The 23,186-nt window shown below is 45.6% G+C and overlaps 1 protein-coding gene across 16 annotated transcripts in view; it reads left to right on the top strand.

Annotated features, from left to right (window-relative positions):
* The window catches only part of IMPDH1 (inosine monophosphate dehydrogenase 1), a 378,440-nt gene that overhangs the window by 325,959 nt on the left and 29,295 nt on the right, over positions 1-23,186 (top strand). For all 16 annotated transcript variants that reach the window (XR_013607683.1, XR_013607684.1, XR_013607685.1 and 13 more), the window contains one exon: positions 22,345-22,428. Coding sequence is in view for 7 of the 16 variants with exons in the window: in XM_078677710.1 (XP_078533836.1) it covers positions 22,345-22,428 (84 nt within the window). In the remaining 9 variants the exon portion in view is untranslated. The remainder of the gene's footprint in view (positions 1-22,344; positions 22,429-23,186) is intronic.

The following is a 23,186-nucleotide window of genomic DNA, read 5'->3' as shown; positions in this document are numbered from 1 at the left end:
GCAGCCTGCACTGGTAGCACCCAGGCTTCTAGGCTTCTAGACTCTGCCAGCCAATCAAGACGCTGCTCCTGTATGGTTGTGATTGGTCTGAACGGCCCGTTTGGCCGCTCAGGAAGTGCAAGGGGAGGCTGGGATTGTTCTCCTAGGGCCTATGCAGCACAGCCGAACAGAGAACATGCCAACTGCGCATAACGGTTTGGCCGGCCGTAGAGGGCAGGTGAAAGTCATGCGCAAGTAGGGAGGGAGTGCAAACCACTCCTGCTCCCTCGCAGGCGGCAAGCCAGCCCCGCCCACCCTGAGCCGCAAAGGAAAATAAAATGATAACTTCTTGTTGTTATTTTTTTTCCACTGTTCAACAAGCAGTGGGGCTACTGCCTGAAGGTTTTCCTGCTCATGATTGAAGACGTTCTTAGTAGATTTGCATGACGCTTGAACTAGTTGGATGATTTTTGTAAAGTAGTTGAAGAAAATAAGTAGGAGTATCCTGTTCTTCTATTTCAGTGTCCATTAAACTCATCACTGCAGTAATTGTGTTCTGTGCTCTGTACATTTTCAGTACAGAACACAATATTCGTGGTCTTGATCTTGGTTTCAAGATCAGTTGTTATGCACAACAGAGCTTAAACAAGCAATTTCCTCCAAATAGTTAATGTCTGATGCAACAATGAGTGCTCAGTGGGCTCTGATCCACTTTTTACAGACAACTCTGAAGTAGTTTGTGTTGGGTCTTGTGCTGTGTTACAGAGCAGCACTGCTGCACCCACAAAGAATTTCTTTACTGTTCACTCTCAATGTAAGAACACTTTCTACTCCTGGTGGTGATACACAAACTCTTGAAATTGTATTCTCGTACTTTTCATGAGGACTAAGCAAATCTTGCAAAAAATGTCTGCATCTTTAAATCAGTCTGAGGGTATGCCTTGCTCTTCTCAGAAAAATCAGAGAATAATATGACCCATCCTATCTGCACTTTGAAGCCTGGCTCCTGAGTCCATAGGATATGGACTCCTTAAGGTGCATGTAGAATCCCCGACCTGCTCAGGCAGTTTCTAAGAAATGTACTTGTACCACTTTTTTTTCTCCATGTTGCGTCATTTTTTAAAATGTTTCACTTCATATACTCTAGTACATGTTACAGCTTGTGAAGAGCGTATTACAACTGCCACTGCATAGTATGTTTGTTATCAACTTCCAAGTGCCGAAAAATTCAGTAGTATATTAATATTAATATTTTGGCCTGTTAAATACTTTATCAGGAGTTTTCCACAGTATATAGGCCCTCTTCCTTGTGTGAGGTAGACACAGTGGAGGCAGGGTTGAGGTCTGCACATTTTGAACCTTCACATAGTTGTATTTTCAGTTCAAGATGTTTTATTGGATAATAGCAAAAAATGCACCAGAACATCAAGTTACGAAGCCAAATGTTGAAAGGGGGGGGGCACCACCTCCCCTAAGAACAGACACTGCTAAGGGTTATAGCATCATCAATGTTGTCAAAGTGCAAATAGATGTCATACGTGAAATTATCTTAAAACGAGGGAGTAGGGAAAAGGAGTGGAGAGGATAGGAAAAAGAAGTACGCTGTGAAAGATACAGAGGAAAGAAGCGTGAGAGAGCAGAAAAAAACTGGGGAGAGTAAGAGAATAGATTGAGAAAAAGTAGACTATTAGCCATAGAGGTTGTATAAAAGTAAAGAGCATTATAAGACAAAAAGAATGACGAGTAGATTAATAACTGGAGATTAGGGAGAGATGTAGGAAATGGTATGGTAGAAGACATGGGTAAAGTAGGGGGAATGAGAGATCATGGGTGGGGTCTTTCTATTTAAGAAGTTTCCTGGATGAGTGAGTTTCACGAAATGCACTTGGCATACTTTCACCAGAGGTGCAATTTGTCGAATTCCCCTAAGTTAAATCGGAGATTTTGCAATAACTTTTCCATTTGTAAAGGATCAATTTAACACCTTAGGCAAGCATCAGATCAAGTAACCTCACAACTGGGAGAGGGGGAGAAGGTGTAAACACCCAGAATAGCGGTGGAGGGGGACAAGGTGACTGATCAAAAACGGATCTAGGAGATCTTTAACCCGTTGGCTGCTTCGAACGTTCTGCGCCAGTGCTGAACGTTCGAAGAAACGGGTAGGGCCGCGTCAGCCAACGGACGTGCGCTGCACTACCGAGGTAGTGCACGCGACGACCGTTGGCCGACAGCAGAAGCCAACGGGTTAATAGAATTTTAGACCACAGCGGAAAGACAAATTTACATTTGAAAAACATGAGGTTGGAGAGCCTCTTTGCGGTTTCAGCCAGTATCAGATGTGGATAGACTCAGTTTAAAGATCCATGATGGAGTCCAGTAGGCCCTGTGAATGGACCAGAACCTTGGAAGGCTGAAGACCAAATTTTACTAACATTGAATAAAGTAGATTAAGGATTGTTGGGTGGAGGGGGTGTAGGTTAAGCCTGGATTTACAGGGAAACGGCCCTATCTGATAGAGACTACTAGCCGCAGATGCCTTCACGTAGAATTATGCCCAGGCGTGAGACTGGATCCGGATTTTTTTTTTGCCACAGCATCCCTGCGTGCCGGGGGCAGGGCAACATCACGCGACTCCGCCCAGGCATCGTATGTGCCCTCAGCGAGGTCACTTAAGCCCCACCCCAGCGCACCTACGTCCGTTTTTCCTTTTCTGCCTGCAACACGGATCAGGTCTTGCTGCGGGCCTGTTTTGGGCCCTTTTTTCTTCACCATTGTCTTTTCTCTGGTGGAACAGTGTGCGAATGCATTCGGGCTTCAAAACTTGCACGTCGTGTGGGCGTCTTATGTCAGCGACGGACCCTCACCTCATTTGTATTTTGTGTTTGGGGGAGGATCACGGCACCACTGATTGTGAGGCATGTCAACAGTTGAAGCCGAAGTTGCGTCGGGAGCGCCGAATGAAACTTCTATCGGCGCGTCGCTCCAGGTTGACCTCCTCCCCTAGATCAGCTTCGGGAGACGGCTTCAGATACGGCCGTGGTAGTCATCCTTGACCTTCCCCGATGTCACGAGAGCGTCACTCCCCAATGGGCAAGTGTCGTAGTTTGTCCCTGGGGGCGTAGGCTCTCCGCGGGTGATGCGGTCCCATGTCTCGTCCTCCTATCCACTGTTTCCCGTTAAGGGGGCGTCGAGAGTACAGATGGAGACCTACGTGGCAGCTTTGCGGGCCTCGCTGGCGTCTCCTCCTCCTCCTGGGGCGTCGACTGGTTCAGATCCAGGCTTGGAGGGTGTGGTGCTGTGGGTTACAGCCCTTCTGGGGTCCCTCCTTCAGGCAACGGGGTCTCTGCCTCGCCGCAAACTCCTGCGGGAGTCCCTGTTGTGTCACGGGAGGTCCCCGGGGCACGGTCGCATCCCCAAGCCCGCTTGGCTCTCTGGGCAGACAAAGGCCTCGTCCAAGGCTGAGCTGACGCCGCCAAGGCGCCGGTGTCTGCTTGGGGCAGCGCCACAGGGGTCGGTGGCCTCTCCTCGTCCCGCTCTGGGTCGAGGTGGGGTAGGGGACTCCTCGTCCCCCTTCGGGCCCTTCTCGTTCCTCCCTGCGGGCGGCTGTCTCATCGGAGGGCGAGTGGGAGGTTGATTCAACCCTGGCACCACCACATGGGTTGCCGGACCGCCTCCGCGGCATTATGGGCCGAGGCTGGCGGAAGATTTCAGGTCACTCCCCCGGTCCCTCTCGTCCCTCCACGCAGGCGGCTGCTTCGGCGGAGGTCCAGTCGGCGCAGCGGATTCATCTTCGGAGGCTACCTCTTCGCCGGTGGCTGGCTGCATTTTGGTGTCCTATTGCCGTAGACTGGCCACCGTGTGTTGTCGTTTTCGTCGGCGTCATCGAAGGGTGGCTCCCTGCCTTTTCTGAGGCAGAGGTGCTCATCGGAGGAGCGGCAGGTCCCCCATATTCTTCAGTGCCCTCTGGTCTCCAGGTCTGGCCTTTGCCTGTCCCGCTTGACTTTGGGGACGGCCGACTTAGTCTGCAGCCGTCACTCATGGAGGAACTGCTTTCTTCTCCGCTGGGACCTACGGAGGTGGGTGCGGCCTTCGCTCATGCGGTGTCCATGGCTGTGGGCATTCTGCGCATGGGGGACCAGATTGCTCATTTTCCGGCGGACCATCTCCTGGAGATTCTCCACCAGGGCTCTGGTGGGAGGGAGATCTTGCTCCCCTTTGAGGGTTTTTCTCCTCTTCCCTGACTGGAGCTTGGAGGCATCCTGCCTCAGAGGATCCGGTGCCTCAACACCTTCTACACCAACACCTTCCGGCATGCCTCTCCCTCCACCCCTCTCCCTCCACCCCTCTGCTGCCAGTTCGCTTTTGAGGACCGCCTTCCCCTCCCTGCCGCCACTGTTAACTCTGGAAGGCCCGCTGGCTGGACTCTTGGGAGCACAACATGTTTGCCTCAACCAGTGCTGCCCTGCGGGCCCTTAACACCTTGTGTGTATTGGCGAGGGCCTCCTCTTGTTTGTGGGACTCTGCTGAGTCTCTGAGCTCTGCGGCTTCCCAGGAGACTGTTCAGGTGGACTTACAGCATCATGCTTTGGATGGCCGGGAGCTGTCGGCGTTTATTCTCCACTCTTCACATCTCGGAGGTGCTGGGCCGGGCCCTGGCTTCCTCAGTCGCCATGCTTGGCTTTGGGATGGCGTGTTCCCTGAGAATATTCGGGAGCGGCTCATTGATCTTCCGTTTGATGGCAGCTTATTGTTCCATGCCCCGGCTGATTCTGCCATCCAGAGGTTCCTGGCGGGGCTCCGTCCTCCTCCGCCTCCTCCTCTGCCTGATTCTCCTCCTCCTCCTCCTCCTCCTCCTCCTCCTCCTCCTCCTCCTCCTCCTCCTCCTCCTCCTCCTCCTCCTCCTCCTCCTCCTCCTCCTCCTCCTCAGTGACTGCTGGGTTGAGCTGGGTTTGGGCCTTTTGGATGCCCTTGCTTTAGATGGTGTTTCCTGGCCATTGAGTCGTCCTTGATGGGACTTTGACATTATTGGCTGCTGGACAGCCCTTGTGTGTGTTTTTGCTGGAGTAGCTACACAGACTTGGCCCTGAGATTAGGCCTTCTGTTTTTTTTCTTTGGGCTGATGTCAAGCCTTCCGCGTTTCTTTTTCTCCGTACTGCTTTTGCTTTCTCCTCTGCTGCAGGAAGTTCTTCCAAAGAGGGGTCCCATTTTTGGGAGCTTACCTTACCCTATGTGGAGTAGTGGTAGCTGTTATATAGCTATGCTCCGCTGGGGAGTGCTGGTTGCCTTCGGGTGCCTGTTCTCCATGGCATCTCTGTATGTTGCTATTGCTTCTTGAGGTTGTGTGCGCGGCCCTTGTAGTGATGGACCTGGCCTTTTGTTCTCCTTTCTGCTCTTGTGCTGAGGGCTGGGATGCTTCGGTGTCCTTCATGCTTCTGGCGGCTTGTGGTTATGGCTGCCTTTATGGCTGGCCTGTTGCCTTCCCTCTCGGTGGGCTCGCCTCTTCCTAGGCTTCTTCTTGTTCCTCTGCCTGTCCTGTCGTTGGGTGGTGGCTTGGTTGCCCTGGGGGTGGAATGGGGTGCTACGGCCTCCCTGGCTTGCCATTGGTTCCTCTGTTGTGAGTGTATGGGCCTCCACTCTTCCTCCTACATCCCTTCTGGGGCTGCTGGCGTTTGACTGGTGGGGGTCCTCTTGCCTGGTAGGGACGAGGTTGCCTCCCTGGTCTACAGGACTGGTCCCCGGTGGGCCTTCTGTCCTGTCCAGACTGGTGGGGTCCTTCGCAGACCCTCCTTCCCGTGGATATGCTAGGGTATCTATTCTACATGAAGGAATCTGCGGCAAGTAGTCTCTATCAGATGTACGAGATACTTGCCGTCGGTAACTATGTATCTGGTAGAGATGATTCTAGCCTCCGATTCCTTCATGGCCCGCCCTTCCTCCTCGTTCTGCGAGGACCCCTGGGCTGCTCCTTGGTACTCTCCTCCCGGTGGGGGCCATGTCCTCTGTGGATACCTTCTTTTGCTCTTGACTGTGGTTCTGTCTGGTGGCTGTTCTTCTCTCTTTGGTTTTAGGAAGGTGGGGTTCTGATGCTTCTGTGCCCCGCTGCTTGGGTTGCTCCGGGTCAGGGAGGTTTCCTCCCGTCTCTCCCTTCCTACCGTCCTCTTGCTGCTAGGAGCGTGGCCCCTCTACCACCTCTGATTTGGGGCCCGCTGGTCGTGCCTTACCCATGTTTCTGGGGGAGGGTGGATGCCCTCTAGGCTAGGGTGGCTGGAGGTTGGTTGTAGGCCTGCTGCATGTGACATGACCTTTATGCAGGTTCCCTACCTCTGGGTGCAAGGCGGGGTGGCTGTCTATGTATTGGCAGGGTGGCTGTTCAGGGCTCTGCTCCGTTTCTCTGCCCTTGGACACTGTGGTGTTGCACTCTTTCTATGAGGTTTCTTTTTTGTATACTCTTCGCAAACTGTTCCCATACTCCCACAGTTTTTTATTTGGTGGCTCTGCGTTGTGGTGCGGAAAAGTTATCTGAAGAAAACTGACGTAGGCGCTCTGGGGTGGGGCTTATGTGACCTCGCTGACGTCACGTACGCGGACGACGGCTGTGCAGAGTCGCGTGATGTCGCCCCGCCCCCTGTGCGCAGGGATGCTGTGGCAAACACAGTTTCCGGATCCAGCCTCATGCCAGGGGAGAATTAAAAATTTAATTTAACTGTAAAACTGACCACATATAGCACAGTTTTGTTGCAAAGGTTTGCGCTGTAGTGATGTGCATGGTTTTGGAGCGTGAATCCTTTTCTTGATTCACGTGCTGTACATCATTCCGCCATCTAGTGGTTTGGTCCGGAAATGTCTTTTTTTTTTTTCCTTCTTCTTGTTTTGGTCACTGTCGACCACCATTTGGTGCCAGGTACTTCCCCTGTGTTAAGTCCGACGGTATCCTGGAGGTCGACGTGCGTGGTAGCCATCTTCAAATTATTTTTTCCGCTGTTGGGCCTGGAAGCAAGATGGAAAGCTCTGAAGAAAGTTTTTTGTTTTTTCCCAAAAAAACGTTTAAAGAAGTTTGTCATCGAAGGATCATCGAAGTATAATCTATCAACCAGCGTTGTAACCGAAGGCAGGAGCAGAGCGTCAGTTAGAACACCAGAAATGGCGAGGTAGGGGTCATGGAGAATACCCCTTTCAAGTTCTGCCCCAAGTGCCACCACAAATACCCACAACGTGACCAACTTTTGCCTGCCCGAAGATCATCCGGACAAGGACTGTGAGGACTGCGCAGCGTTCCTGTCGAAGACGCTCAGGACACGCCGAAACCAAAGACAAGCCCACTACACCACAATGTCGCAGTCGACGAAGAAACCTTCCATGAGGGACCTGGGTTTCTCTAGTGACAAGGAGGAACGGGGAGCTCCAGCTGAATCGACACATGAAGGATAGGATGTCGAAATCCTAGAAAAGGGCTCTGAAAAGATACACACCGAAAAGAAGGCGAGAGAATCGGAAAAGAAGACCGAGAAAGTAAGACATTAAGATCTGTCGGAACTGAAGGACCACGAACATAAGATGGCCAAGGCAGCACCGACACCGAGCCAAAAGGCGATTGAGGGTCAGCCGCAATCAAAAGAACCCCGCGGAACCCATCCGAAGGTTACTGAAGAGGGATAATCGTAGAAGGGTCGGCATCGAACCTGCAAAAAAGGACACAGCTTCGCCAAACACTAACGTTGACAGCGAGAAGAAAAAGTCCCCGGCCTCCGACGCCGAAAGGGCTCTTGAGGTCGAAAGGAGAAGGCTCAAGGAGGAAATAGCTGTGCTCTTACAAAAGAAAATTGAATTCGACGCCTCTTGAAAGGTTTTTCGAATCCCTAAGGCACTGGCTGCCGAACCGGAAGAGGAAAACGTCGACACCAAAGAGGCTGAAGACGTGAGGAGGAGGAGGAAGAAGGTATCTTCGAGCTCCCACCAACACTGGAACCTTAAGGCGAAGACCCAAAGGAATACGGAGACATACCGGAGGAAGAGGTTAAATTCAGAAACCTTCGAGGATTCATGGAACGATCTAGACACCGACAGTCCAGAGGAAGAGATCTGCAGCTACCCTTCGAAAACATCAGCCCCAGATGACATTGCTTTTTATAATGACATTGTTAAAAGGGCAGTAAACCCATTTGGTGTTCCCTTAGAGGAAGAAAAGGGGGACACATGTTTCCTACTGAAAACCCTAGAACCTGCAACAAAGGGGACACAATATCTACCCATCTTGCCAAGTATCCTAGATCAAGGCAAAGAAGCCTTTAAAGAGCCAGCCTCAAACAAAGGGGAGAATATATACAAGCCTGCTTTTAATGACCCAAAATACATACAGGGAAGTACTATCCCTGACTACATCATTGTAACCACAGCCAGTAGGAGAGCAAATGTAGTCGCCAACAAAGGGCCTCCACCAGAGAAAGAAAGTAAGAGGATGAATATGGTGGGGAGAAGGATGGGGGAAAAAAGCTGCAACACAGTGGCGCATTGCCAACTCAAATGCCCTGTTTAACGGGTATGGCCACCAACCGTTGGATGAAATATAAGAGTTGCTGAACAAACTCTCCGAGGAGGACAAGAAGAGGGCAAAATCTACTTTCCGAGAAGGGAAAAACGTGGCGAACACCTGCCTAAAGTCAGCCCTAGGTGCAGCAGATACTGCAAGCCGGCAAATGTGCACAGGAACCATCCTCAGAAGGCATGCCTGGCTCAGAATTTCTGGCTTCAAACAAGAAGTTCAGACATCAATCATGAACAGACCATTTAACGGAGAAGCTCTGTTTGGCAAGGAAGTGGATGAATCCCTTCAGCAGATTAATAGGACAATGAAACAGCAAGGGCAATGGGGGACCTACAGCAATTAGGTTCTTTTAAAAGAGGAGGCTTCTCTAACAGAAGGACCTCGGGTGAAGGCAGCTTTGGACCAGGGAAGCAAATGCCACAACAATCTCAGGGGCAGAACCCAAACCAACAGATGGGTCAACAGTCTAGCTACCAAGGGTGGCAACAACAGAAGCAGCCCTTTCGAGGCAGAGGGATTGGCCGAGGAAGAGGCCAATCCTCTAGAGGAAGAGGAAATGGTTCTAACGTACTCTGCCACGGGAAAAGCCCCACACAAGGCACCAGTGGGGGGAAGAATAGAATTGTTCCACAAACAATGGAAAAGGATCACAACAGACAATTTGATATTAAATTTGATACAATACGTATATTGCATAGGGCTCACAAAAACACCACCTGCGAATCCACCGAAAACAAGAGAATTAAACAGATCAGAACAAACACTGCTAAACGCAGAAATCAAAGCACTACACCTAAAACGGGCAATAGAAAAGGTACCAACACAAGAATGGTACAAAGGAAACTACTCCCCCCCCCCCCCCTACTTCCTAGTACCCAAACAGGACCAAACTCTAAGGCCAATCATGGACTTAAGATTCATAAACCAGTTTATACTAACACAACACTTCAAAATGTGTACCCTTCAAGAAATAATCCCATAGATTTAAAAGGGGATTACTTGGCAACAATAGACCTCAATGACTCCTACTTACATATCCCTATGAACAAAAGGCACAGAGTACCTAAGATTCCTGCGCAAGGGAGCACACTACCAATTCAAGGTACTCCCGTTTGGCATAAAATCTGCTCCGCAGGTTCAAAGTGTCTAGCTGCAGTGGCAGCACCCCTAAGAAGAGAGAAAATTTACATCTGCCCATATTTAGACAACTGGCTAATAAGGGGAAGCACAAAACAAACATGTCGCTGTCCTGTTAAAAAAAAAAAAACTATTCAAACGCTACAAATCCTCAATCAATCACAAGAAATTTTCTACAACACCAGAAAGAGAAAAAACCTTCCTGGGAGCAAGACTAAACACCGCAAATGCCAATGCTTATCCCACACAAACCAGGATACAAGCTATCCATCACAAAACGGCCCTCTACCAGAGGGGACAGTCTCTGACAGTGAGGAAAGTAATGAAACTAATGGGCATGATGGCATCATGTATCCCACTTTATCCCTCGCGCTCGCCTACACATGCTCCAAGAATGGCTCCCCAACACCTGGTCACAAGCCACAGGAAGTTGGGAGGATCTAGTGGTTGTTACACAAAGGGTGAAAGCTGAGATACAATGATGAGCATCCAACAACATAGAACAGGGGAGACATTTCAGGGACCAGGTCCATCTGTAACTGTCACCACGGATGCATCCCTCAACGGTTGGAGAGCACATCTCAACCAGCTGAAAGTTCATGGTCAATGGAGCAAACAGGACTCCACGAAGCACATCAGTTTCTTGGAGACGAAAACTGGTTTTCTGGTCCTCATGGCATTCTAGAAACCTATTCAGGGGAAAACGGTCTTAATACAAACTGACAATACAACTACAAAGTTCTACTCAAACAAACAGGATGGAACAAAGTCCTTTCCCCTGAGCAAACATGCACAGGAAATCTGGCATGGGGCGATATCCCAAAAGATCTATCTACAGACAGTACATCTGCCAGGGGTAGACAACATCACAGCAGACCAACTGAGCAGACAAAACACCTGCTCCCACGAATGGGAGTTGAAACAGACAACTGTACAATATCTATTCAACATCTGGAGAAGTGGAGAAGTGTGGCTCACTGGTTAGAGGAGGCAGACCCTGAAGCAGAGGTCAGACCCTGGACCAGGGTTCAAATCCCGACGCGGCAGGGTCTTGAGCCCAAATGTCCACGGATTCAATAATTTTCGCTTCGGTGCCTACTCGAATCACTGGTTCACACTCTGCAACTCTGGGCAATAGCTTGCTTAATCTCCACTACGGCCCCCCCCTCCCCCCTCCGCGGCGGGATGCCTGGCTTTCACCTTGGGGATGCCCAGTACGGGCTATCTCACAGGGAAAAAGCCAGGACGGGTTCCCAAAGCAAGCGCCTTGAGACCTTGCGGTGATAAGGCGCTATATAAGAACCATTGACATTGGAGAACACCAGTGTTTGAACTGTTTGCAACAATGTAGAACAAGAAGTGCCAATGCTTTGCCTCGAGGTTTCCACACCACCTGTCAAAGGGTAATGTTCTTTCACTAAATTGGTCACAGCCATTTGTTTATGCTTTTCCACCAATGCCCCTGATATAAAAAGCAAAGGAGCCAGGAACAAATGTGATTCTCATTGCTCCCCATTGGCCAAGGCATTCAAGGTACTCAACAATCCTAGAACTATCCAAAGGAGAATTGGTCAGGATAAAGGCAGAAAAAGACCTGCTGACAATGCAACAGGGACTGATTTTTCACTCGGAACCAGCAACGTTTCAACTAGTAGCCTGGCGCCTGAATTCATAGAGTCTGGGCACCTCAATCTTCCGCTAAGAACCATGGAAATTCTAAAAGAAGCAAGAAAACAGTCAACAAAAAAATGGTATACAGCAAAATGGAAACTATCTACCACATGGCATACCGCTAACAACAAAATGCTAGTGCGAGCACAACTGTTTGTGTGTCTTGGTATAAACAAGGTGTTCTGTGCACCTGGGAGTCACTCACTGAACCAGAGTGAATCAAATATGAATTGGCTGCATCTCCACAATAGTGGGGTATGTCCCCAGGGCACTGGTCTGATGTCCTCTATTTGATGTTACTCATTTTAATCTCCAAATGTGAATATATAAACTGGAGCCCAATGTTTCACTAGTGTTGATTTATTCTTTATATTTTCTTTTATGTTCTTGATTGGAACTTATTTTTGTTGTTTCAACACTACATATCCCAACATCCATTTCATAGGTCCCAATGCATTTCAGCCATACAGTCCTTCATCTGGGGACAGTCTGAAAATAATGAGAACCATCGCTCAATATACTGGAGGAGAACCACTGGTTGCTTTAAATCAAAAATCGATCTAAAGAAGGGACCAGGTGCATCAAGTGTATACAAGATATCACATGCTATGTGAACCAAAAGTTTGGGAATAACTCTTGTTCAGTGGATATGTGCTCAAAGTGATTCTGTACTCCCGTGTGGATACCGTAGTGTATTAGTGGTCAGTTGTGAATGAGCTGCACGCTAATGGCAAACCGCTCGTCTGTATTCAGCCCCGTTTCCAACTACTGTTAATACGAACGCCGAGGTGAGTTACGACCACAACACTATGAAAGTTTAACTGCATGCTCTGAAATAATCTCACATATGGCGGCTACGTGCTATTTGCGTCTCAAGCTCCCCGTCTCATATGGCGTCTTAATTTTACTGTGCATGTGTATTCCAAACGTCGTAACAAGTTACAGTGCTCCGTGAAAAATAACTACAGGCTGTTCCATATTCACACTCCCACTTACTTTTGTTTGTATGTAGCCGAGTCTCGAGTCGCATGTGGCGTTCTAATTCTTGGTGCTTCCCATGGTGGAGTATTGGAAAACTTATATTTCCTAAATAGCAGATGACTGACTACTCCCGGCTTTCCCAGAGTATCATGAACATAGAGTACCGTTAGGTACCGCTAACAACAACACAAGTTCAATCAATACACAGTTCAATCAATACACAGGAAACAGTTATTACATATCTTAATTACCTCTTGGACAGCAACATCAACTTTTCCAGCCTTAAAGTGCACCTTGCTGCCATAGTGGCATACAGAAGAGGAGAATCATGCAAAAGCTTTTGTACAAGGCCAGTCATCAAAATGTTGTTAAGAGGAGCAGAAAACAATAGCTCCACCAAGAGCTGCTCCTGTACCAACATGGAGCTTAAATACTGTACTTTCTCAACTTATGACAAAACATTTTGAGCCAGGCATGCAGCGGACCTCAAACATATTACTCTTATGACAGCCTTTCTCATTGCTATAACATCACTACGAAGAGTAAGTGAACTACCAGCATTAATGATACAAGAACCCTACTCACAATTCCACAAGGATAAAGTAATCCAATCAATCATTCGATCAATCAGGGCTTTGTATAGCGCGCTACTCACCCATGAGGTTCTCAAGACGCTGAATCCTAAAGACTAGCCCACAATTTTGGCCAAAAGTGATATTTAAGTATCACTTAAATCAAAACATTCTCCTAACCGTTTTCTTCCAAAACCAAAAACTAAGGCAGAGAGAAGCCTCCATACCCTGATTCAAGTAGGGCTTTACTGTATTATTTTCAAAAAACAGAAGAAATCAGAAAAGCTTACTCACATACTAACACAGGATCAGCTGTCACGAAAGCAACTATTATAAGATGGATAGTAAAAGCTATCCAATTATGTTATGGCAGTCCCAAAAAGGAACTAACAATACGACCAACAGCTTACTCCACTAGAAAGAAAGGAGCAACATTGGCATTTATGGCCAATGTACCCATTGATTCCATTTGCGCAACATGGGCATCACCACACATCTTTACAAAGCATTATTGTGTGGACATACAAATAAATAATGAAGGTCAAATTGGACAAAGGGTGCTTCAACATCTGTTTGCAAGGTCTTCCTTTCACCTCAGCCTTCAAAAACAAGGGAGCAACCGCCACCTAATCTGATGCACAGTATGTGAATCCAGAAAAGGATTCACGCTGCAAAACAAAATGGTTACTTACCAGTAGGAGTAGTTTTGCAGCGTAAAGAATTTTCTGTATTCACATGCGACCCACCCGGCCTCCCCTATAAGGAAAACAAACAGGTGGGGAAGCAAAGAACAACATCAGTAATTTTTCAAAACCATCTCCAGGATTACTAAATATAAGACAGAAAAAAGAATCTGAAGATGGCTACCACGCACGTCGACCTCAAGGATACCGTCTGACGTCACACAGGGGACATACCTGGCACCAAATGGTGGTAGACAGCGACCAAAACAAGAAATAAATAAGACAATTCTGGACCGAACCACTAGGTGGCAAAATAATGCACAGCATGTGAATCCACAAAATTCTTCAGCTGAAAAACTACTACTACTGGTAAGTAACCATTTCGTTACTGTATGCCTGGTAATGGGGCTTTAAATGTGTCCTTATGAATGCGCGTTGTAATGACATGAGTGATAATGGAGTGCGTGGCAGTGGATCATTCGTTTTAGTGTGCGCGTTGTAAAGGCATGCATGGTGAATGCATGTGTTGTTCCATCATGCAACCGGATTTACATACACACTTTGTAAGGTATTATTTAGGAATTAACAGGCAATTGTAATTTACGAGGTAAAGTGTGCTGAGGAGTTAAGTTTCAAAAGGAAGGTTAGGGAGGCCAGGTAGATGAATTTGGAGATATATTCCTTAACACCATTTTTGGTTTCAGGAAATTAAATTCAATATTGGGTAAGTTGAACTTAGATTGGGTTAATAAGAAGAGTTCTTTTAGAAGGTTGATCCCTGATTTCACAAAGTTTCCATAAAATGGAGCAAGAGCAGATATATATCTCGGACTCCACTTGGCTTGGTGCAGCGTTATTTTATTTTGTGCTGTTTTCGGCCGCCATGGCGCGTTTCGGGCTTCACAGAGCCCTTGATCACAATATATATTGTGTCAGAGAGAGGCGGAATGGGATTTCTATAATTAATATGCTATTATACGGTCTAGTATTTTCAATGCTTCCACAGTGTGCAAGATAATGAATTGGGAGTAGGGACCCGATCCAAGAGTTGAGGATTCTGAATCATTAAAGTCACCGATGGTACGGTTGAGAATAGGACATTGTATTCAATTTGGAGTCAGCAGGGTGTGTTTGAGGATGCAGGGTGGAACCACAAGGCGGCTTGGTGGCATACACAGGCCTTTTGGTATTGGTCGAGGTACGGAAATGTGATGCCTTCATCAGGTTTTTCGGAGTTTAAGCTTTTGACCTAGCAATTCTGTTCTTCTTTTATCAAAGAATCAAAGGATTTGAAAAAACTGTGAGGGAACTGGAGGGGTAACCTACTGGTTGGACAATTTATTAGGGAAGTAATGATCATTTTGTCATTTCATGACTACACTAGGTAATGTTTGGGAACCAGTTTAGTATGAGTGCTTTAATTTTATCGAGGCAGAGTTTTTCGTTATTTGCCAGTGTTTCCATCATGTCCTCACTGAAGAAGATACCCAAGTTTTTTATGGATTTGTTTTGTCATTTCAGACCTAGATACCACTTCACAATGCTCTGACTGTACACATTCAATGGGAGACCCTTAGTTTAATATTTGTTGAGGGAGTATCCAGAAACCTAGGAGAACTCCTGAATGGTTGACTTGGCAGCATTTACAGTGAAAATAAAGACGTTGTTCACATACACAGCATATTTTTGTGGTCCTGAAGAAGGGAATACCTGCTATCATCGAATTAGATCTAAGCACAGTGCAAATAGGTTCAATAGAGAGTAGAAAAGGACAACCCTACCTGGTGCCACAAATAAAGTGAAAAGTTTGGGAAATAAATCCATTAACTTTAACAGAGGCCTATGGAATATAGTATGAAGCATTCTCCTGATTAGAAAATTAATCACCCAATTTGAAGCAACTGAGAACAGATTGTTTAAAAAAACAAAACACAAGACTGTCTAATGACTTTACAGCATCCAGAGCAATAGCCTTCGACAGGGAGGATAGGTTTTTATGCCTTTTCCAAGACATGACAAAGATTGAATATTATCACAAGCCAATCTTTTCTTCAAGAAACTTGTTTGGAAGGGATAGATTAAAATGTGTATAACCTTCTCTAATCTGTTTGCAAGAATGTTTTGCAGAAATTTCACATTGAAATGTTTATCAGCGAAATGGGGCGATTGGTTTAAACTTCAAGTAGATTGTTCCCTTTTTTTATAGTAGGTTTGGCAGTGGTACTCATCACTTTGCCAGACATGGAGAAGTAAGTGAACAGATTAAGTGTGGGAGCTGCTTAAGAGTAAATCTTGGAACTTCGTGTACAATCTACCAATTAACCCATCTGGGCCAGGGGCTTTCCCCCGTTTCAGAGAGTGGATGGTATCCGTGATCTCTTCAGTAGAAGATGGGTCAATTTAAATATTAGCGAGAGGAATCAGGAGGAGCTCGGAAAGAAAGTGTTTCTCAGTAGGCTGCACAATCAGCAAGTGGTGCTTACAGTTTCTGGGGTCTACAGATTTTTTATAAAAGTTTTCGCAAGCATCTAAGTTTTGGGTGGTGTTAGAGGTTATGAGACCAGAAGGAGTCCTTATGGAAGGAGTATTAGATTTATTTTTGTATATTTGAGGTACTTGGAAAGGAAGCAGCCAGCTTTGTTCTAAATAGACTTTTTAGCTTTATTAGATTTTACCCACCTGAAGGCTTTATCACTAAGCAATTAGTTGTATTCATATTTAAGTTTTTTAAGTGAGGAGATATGGTCTGACATTTAGTAACATTACGTTTGTTTTCTAGACATTTAATGTCCAATTCTAGATCGTCAAGCCTTCTATTGTCTCGTTTATTTTTGCTTTTCACGAGATTTATCATAGAATCCCTAATACACAGCTTTGAGTGAATCCCAAAAGATTTCAGGGGAAGTGATTTGAATTTGTTTTTCTTTGATAAAATGTAGACCGGTGTGTGCTCTGTTTTAGATTATGGTCTTTAACAAGACAGTAATTCGTTCGCCAAGATCTGGGGGGAGAAAAGACACTATTGGGAGAACTGTTCAGAGATACACAGACCAAGAAAATTGGTTCTGTAGTGGTGTTAGAAACGCATTTCAAAAGGTTGGAGTCTGGAAGGATATAATGCATTCAAAATGGGGTGCCATGAGAGTTGGACTAAAAAGTCATGTCTTTGTCTTTCGGGTGGTAGAGGCACCAAGCATGGGTGTGTTGAAGAGATGTATATAAGTTGATCGTGTTAGAATGTGATGTATTGGCTCTGAATTTTGTTTTTAGAAAATCCATTCCAAATTTCCATCTAAGGGAAGATAAAAAATAAACACCTAATATATAATGCTGGCATTTGGGAAAGATTAGCAATGGAATTTTGAAGTGAGCTCAAATGTTGGGACGTCCTCTATCAGTCGTAAATATTGATTATATAAATTTCGGTATCTGCAATTTAAACAGAAATAGTGACCCATCTACCCTCTTTATCCTTAGAACCCAATGAGGTACAGAGGTTTGATTTTCTAGATAGTAAAGTCATAACACCATTCAATTGCTTAGGGCTTTTGAAAAGTAGTGGTCAAATATCCAATGATGATTCATTTTCCTTGCTTCTATTTTCTCTAATATTGTTTCTTGTAGGAGTATTTTCTCTCCTTTTAATTTATAGCAGTAGTCTATAATCTTATTGCTTTTCATCGAGTGATTCATCCCCTTGGTATTCAAGGAGGGTATTTTCATGTTTGCAGCAGCTGGGGGCATCGGATATGTGATAAAACATAATAAATTTAAATTGGAGTAATAAAGGACAAGAGTCAAGCCTCCATAGGTAATATGAAATAAAGAGGAATGAAGGAAAGGGGACATAATGAGTCAACCTAAAACCCCAACAATTGGACGAACTACCAAAATCCACCCACTAGAGCCCATAAGCACCTACCCAATGGATGGAAAGAGAAAAACAGGAGAGGAAGCACTACAGCACCATAGATGCCGTACACGAAAAGATGGAAGATTGTCTTGAGAGCCATTATTTGAGGAGAGTCCAAGAGAAGGGTTAACCAATAGATGATAGTATGAAAGGGGAGATCTGAGAGGAGCAATGGTTGGTGAGAGGAGTAGACCATGTGAGAAGAAAAGAAAACAACAAACTAACATGAGATATCTGATAGAGATGTCTAGCTGTAGATTCCTTACCTTTACCTTAGAATATCCCCAGGCGTCAGACTGAATCTGGAAAACTTTCCGCAGCAGCACCTCTGCACGTAACGTCACCGGAGTCATATATGATCCGCCCCCTCCAGGCGCGCTGACATCCGCTTTCTTCTTTTCCGCGTCCCAACACGGATCCTGGAAAACCAGCAGTTCCATGACCTGTTTTTTGGGTCTTTTAGACCCCTTCGGCGTCCCTGAACAGTGTGCGATGCCTTCGGGCTTTGTCTTGTGAGACCTGTGCACGTCAGATGTCCGTGACGGACCCGCACGCCATCTGAATGTGGTGCTTCGAGGTGCAACACAACTCCAAAGAGTGCGACGATTGTCAGCAGATGAGACCTAAGTCCTTACGGGAGCGTCTGATGAAATTGTTGGCTGCACTGTTGTCCTGTCCTACTCCTTTGTGTCGCCGGTCTCCCTCTCGGGGATCGAGCCCACTCCCGAGGTCGTTCCCACAGGCGTCGTTCGTTCACTTCAGGCATCCCACCATAGAGGTGTAACTAGCCTGAAAAAGAACACACCTTCCGGCCTAGCTAATTTTCCCGCCTGTCATGGTGCCAAATGGGCCTCAGAGCAAGAGGTAAGTAAGTGTCATTAACGCTTAAACGGAATGCACTTTTCCACACCCTTATTTTAGCATTAAAATCTTAATCACTTTTGTTTTTAGATTAAAAGACACCATTACGTGTCTGTTACTATCTAGCCTACAAGGCTTACTCCATCGCGCAGCATTCTGAGAAGGCAGCCCACACCTCATGATCGTGGGGTAAGAGCCCTTCCAAAAACTTTATTGACAATGAACATTGTTGTAGAACATAGAACTTACCAAGTTGTTGTTTCTTCCCTTGACGCGCCACGCAGCACCCGGCTGGGTACTCACGTGAGTGCTTTTTTGATTATTTCTCACAAACACGGGAGATCACACGTCCGTTTAGGCTGTTCTTACAATTCAGGTACCATTATTGTCCCTGTCTTTCTTGCAATCACCTTCTTGAGCCCCTAATACTTGCCTGCAAACTTACGCTATGCGTTTTCGTGCAGATATCCCTAATACCTACTGTCCTGAAGAAACCCCACATACAACCAAGGGGTTGAAACGCCGTCAAAATTCTTAAAAATGATATATATTTACATATCAATGTCCTTTTTGTTGCAAATATAAACATTGAATGTATTTAATTGTGTAGAGGTTTCTTTTCCCACTTGCATTATCCCTTCCCTTACAAATGTATTGCCATTGTGCACTTCTCATTCTATTATTATTTATTGTGTCTACGAGAACCACTGTCTCTTTAGTATAACATAATTACCCTGGTTCTTAGTAAGTAGGGTTCCCCTGTAATCTTAATAGACTTTCAGAGCAAGAGGTGGCATCTCCCTTGTCTGGGGGAAGCTGTGGTCGCATAATATGGTGGCAGAGGCTTTAAAGCCTCTGGCCTTGGTATGCAGATTCACTATCCATCCTGCTGGAGGACATGTAAATAACTCCTGCCAAAGCAGGCATTTTTTCTGACCTCTGTTCACGTGGGCTCTCACCTCTAGAGGGGGGGTCAGATTTGTCTGTGGTGGCAGGCTGATGGATACCAGTCACCAGCACCCCAAAGACTGGTAGGTTTTTCAGAAGGCACCTCTAAGATGACCTCTGGGCGCATGTTCTAATACATCTATAACTGTCATCTGTACAGATTTATTTAGAAAAGATGTTTGATACCAAACACCATAGATTTCAGTGACGCCATCATGTAGCTGGGGAACTCTTAATGACAGTGCCCAGTGCACATGCTCAACATGGCTTCACTGTTCACTTGTACCATCTAGTAATGGAACTAGAGAGCCCAGCGGCATATCTGCTCAAGCATATAATGCACCCTGCCTTAGGGCTACCATACCTACTGGGGTGACTTGCATATATTACAGGCACAGGGAGTGTGTGTGAAGTTGTGTTTTAATTCATGGTTTGCATCATGTCACGCAGTCTGCAATGGCAGCTTGCATGCAATTTATGTGGGGGTCCCTTAGGGTGGTATAAGACATGCTGCAGCTCTTAGGGACCCTCTTTAGTACCCATGCCCTAGGCACCTGGGGTACCATTTAATAGGGACTTGCAAGTATGCTAAAGTACATGCCAATTTTTGTTTAGGAGAAAGCACTGGCATTAGGTCTGGTCAGCAAGCCTCGGTGCACTGTCAGTCATAAACTAGCATCTAGAAGCCACAACTGGGGCAAAAAGTGGGGGGGCAACTGCAACACAATTCCAGTTTCCTACACCCCTAGGTGTTGGACCCATGACAAAAGTCAAAGTGTACTCTGTTCCTCCTGCAAGATTAGATTTACTGGTCTGCAAGTAATCACTGCAACCAGGAGGCTGATTGACTAGTTGCAACTGGACCTTCTCTGGACTCTACTGGCACCTCGTGGAAGATTGAGTCCCGAGGCTGGGAACACACCCTGATGTTCGTGGACCGAAGGGTCACACATCTTCAGCATCTTGTATGCTCTGCATCAACCAACATTCAGCCCACTTCTTTTCTGGATTGCGTTCAAGAATCAAGATACATTGTGGACCCTAAGACTGTTGTGCCTAACAGGTAACAGTCCCTCTGGACCTCCGTGATCCCTGTGACTAGCTACCAATCCATTGTGGTCTGTTTAAGGGTGTTTTAGTAGCCACTGTAAACTGCTTGTTCAAAACCGATGAGCTAAGACTTGTTCCTTTGAGCCTGTGCCATATGTTCACAGGACTGAGCTAAAGGTTTTCTTAAAGAATCTAACTGGACCTAATAGACTGACATTATTATCCTAAGCACACCACAGAATCCACTGTCCTTCAGTTATCTATATAAAGTTGAAACAAAACCAAAGCAGCACTGTCTGACAGAATAACTTCTCACTCCACAAATAACAATTTTGCACCAGTAGCGTAGGGCGTATTCATGAATGCGTTGAAGCACAGTTGCATGGTAATCACTGCCTGAGCAGAAATAGATGTGGTACAGGTGGTGCTGAGGAATTTATTGTAGTAAAAATGATGCCCAAGCTCCACCCTTTCTTTGATCAGTGCAGCTTGCTGCTCTATTTCAAAGTCTGCATCTCTGACGGGCCCAATGCTGGGGAAGAGTTACTTTTCATCATCCGAGTTCTTCAGCACTGTTATCTTTTATAGATTCATGTAAAACTAGCCTTCCTCTCTGTGAATCTGTTAGAGAATAGGATTGTACAGTTGCAGGGATTTTTAAAAAATGACAGTGCTTTCTGAGGCAATTGTATAATGTGTGGACCTCTTACAAATTCAAGAGGCAGGCTCTTACCAAGAGAACTAATACAATTTTCCATTCAGAGATTCCTACAGAAGAATAGCAGCTACTTTCCCACATCTGAAGGTAGAGTGTTGCACGCCATGTATTTTTTTGACAGAAAACGCTATTGTCAAACACTGGGACCTTTCACAATGCAGTGAAAAATGGTAATCAACTAGTTAACATATAACAACCACTGGTTCCCATTGTATACCCCAATTCAAGTGCAGCAATGATCTTTGAAAGAGCTGCCAAACAATGGACCTTTCCACAGACCTCAGACTAAACATAGCAGTGTACAACATGTGTTCACTAAACCACCATATTCCTCCTTTTGCCACAAAGCTCATTCTCATACTTGAAGGGTCTCTCTCACACACTTTCTCCAGCTGACACTCGACTCAGCCAACCAAGGTCTGAGTTGGGGTAGAGGATGTGGCCTTACCGCTAGAGCGGTCGACCTCGAAGCTGGGGAACCTGTGGACAAATCATTTAATCTCCCTGTGCCATACAAAAATGAATGTGTCCGTCTGTAATGCAACAGGTGCTCATGTAAAGCATTCTGATACCTGATATCTTCGGGTCGAGTTTGTGCTATATAAAAGTCTTTAAAAAAAATAAATAATAATAATAACTCGGGCAAAAGCAATCCTCAGTGAGACGTTGGTTATCCGTTTGAGGCCTCACTTTGTGGAACTTCGTTCCCAAGCTCGTCAATTTAGAAAGATCCTAAAAAATAAAGCTCTCCCATACAGCATTTGCAATGAACCGCAACAGTATCCACCTGTTTATTTTTTTCAATATATCTCCAGTTCTTTTAACACCTTGCATGCTCTTGACGGCCCCCGGCCGTCATGCGTCATGGTGGGCGTGTGCGGAGGATGGCCAGGGGCCATCCGAATCCCGCCCACTATTCATATCGCCCGCACAATGCGAAATCTGCACCGCATGCAGAGGGTTAAAGGTCATTATACATGACTGTGTGCCATGAGACATTCATGACAGAGGGACTTGAAAATTCAGGCACATATTGCCGTGCCCAAGTCGCATGTGATTACTATTTTGGTATGTATGCTAGAATTCTAGAGTGCTGTATCACAATGTATTTTTGTTCACTGTACATTTGTTGAAAAGTTGTACGATACCAGTATTTAGGGAATTTTGTGTCTGGTTTACATTGTGTGCATTATTTTGTAGTGGTGATGTATGGATGACTGGACTGAAGGTAAAGTTGTTAGACTGGCAACTATAAAAAGCATGTTCACACTGCTGGTTCTTTCTTGCAGCTCCATGATGTACTCCGGGGAATTGAAGTTGGAAAAGCGGACTATGTCGGCCCAGGTAGAAGGAGGTGTCCATGGGCTTCATTCGTAAGTATATAACAGTTTAATACTTTGTAGTGCTCCATGCCAACTGCATAGCCTGAGATCTTTTAGTTAATCTATTTTCTTCTAGTTTCCATCATCTAGTATCTGATATCAATTGACAAAACAAGATTGAACACATTAAGAAGAACACATATATATTTATTTGTGGTTCACTTTCCGATTTAACTAGACCTACTCCTCCACCATATAGCCAAAGTCTGTGGGAAATTACGGAGTTTTTAAGTGCCAAAATTAGAGATGCTTTAATCCGATAATGTGAAGGATAGTCTTGTATATTAAATGGGACCTGATTGCCCATCCTGCTTAATGCTGGCTGTTATAAATCTAGAATCCTCCAATAAAAATGTAGAGATTGCTGGTAAACAATTCCTACTAAAAGTTCTAAAAGTTAAACATGGTATTTTAAATGTGTTTTATTTTGAGATATGAGTTGCACTGTGCAAGTGAAATTCTTATCTAAAAGGATATGTAAAGATGTTTAATGGCCGAGTTCCCATCTAAACCTCACTTTCATCCTGCCAATTAACTGGTTTACATTTCATTGATAGTTTGGGACGTGGATTGCTTTTGTTATTTATTTATTTACATTGTGTCAAAAATCTGAACTAGATAATTAAGCACACTGAATAATGGTTCAAAGTATTATTAGATTTGAGAGACAATTTTTAACTTGATGAATCTTGTTGCCTTTATTTTAAATAGTCACATACATGTGTAAACTTGTGCATTAAAGACCACTG

The sequence above is a fragment of the Lissotriton helveticus genome, chromosome 1_1 (genome assembly GCF_964261635.1).
Source record: "Lissotriton helveticus chromosome 1_1, aLisHel1.1, whole genome shotgun sequence".
In the NCBI taxonomy this organism is placed as follows: domain Eukaryota; kingdom Metazoa; phylum Chordata; class Amphibia; order Caudata; family Salamandridae; genus Lissotriton; species Lissotriton helveticus.
Note: the sequence above shows the minus strand (reverse complement) of the source record. Positions and strands in the feature narration are given on the sequence as shown.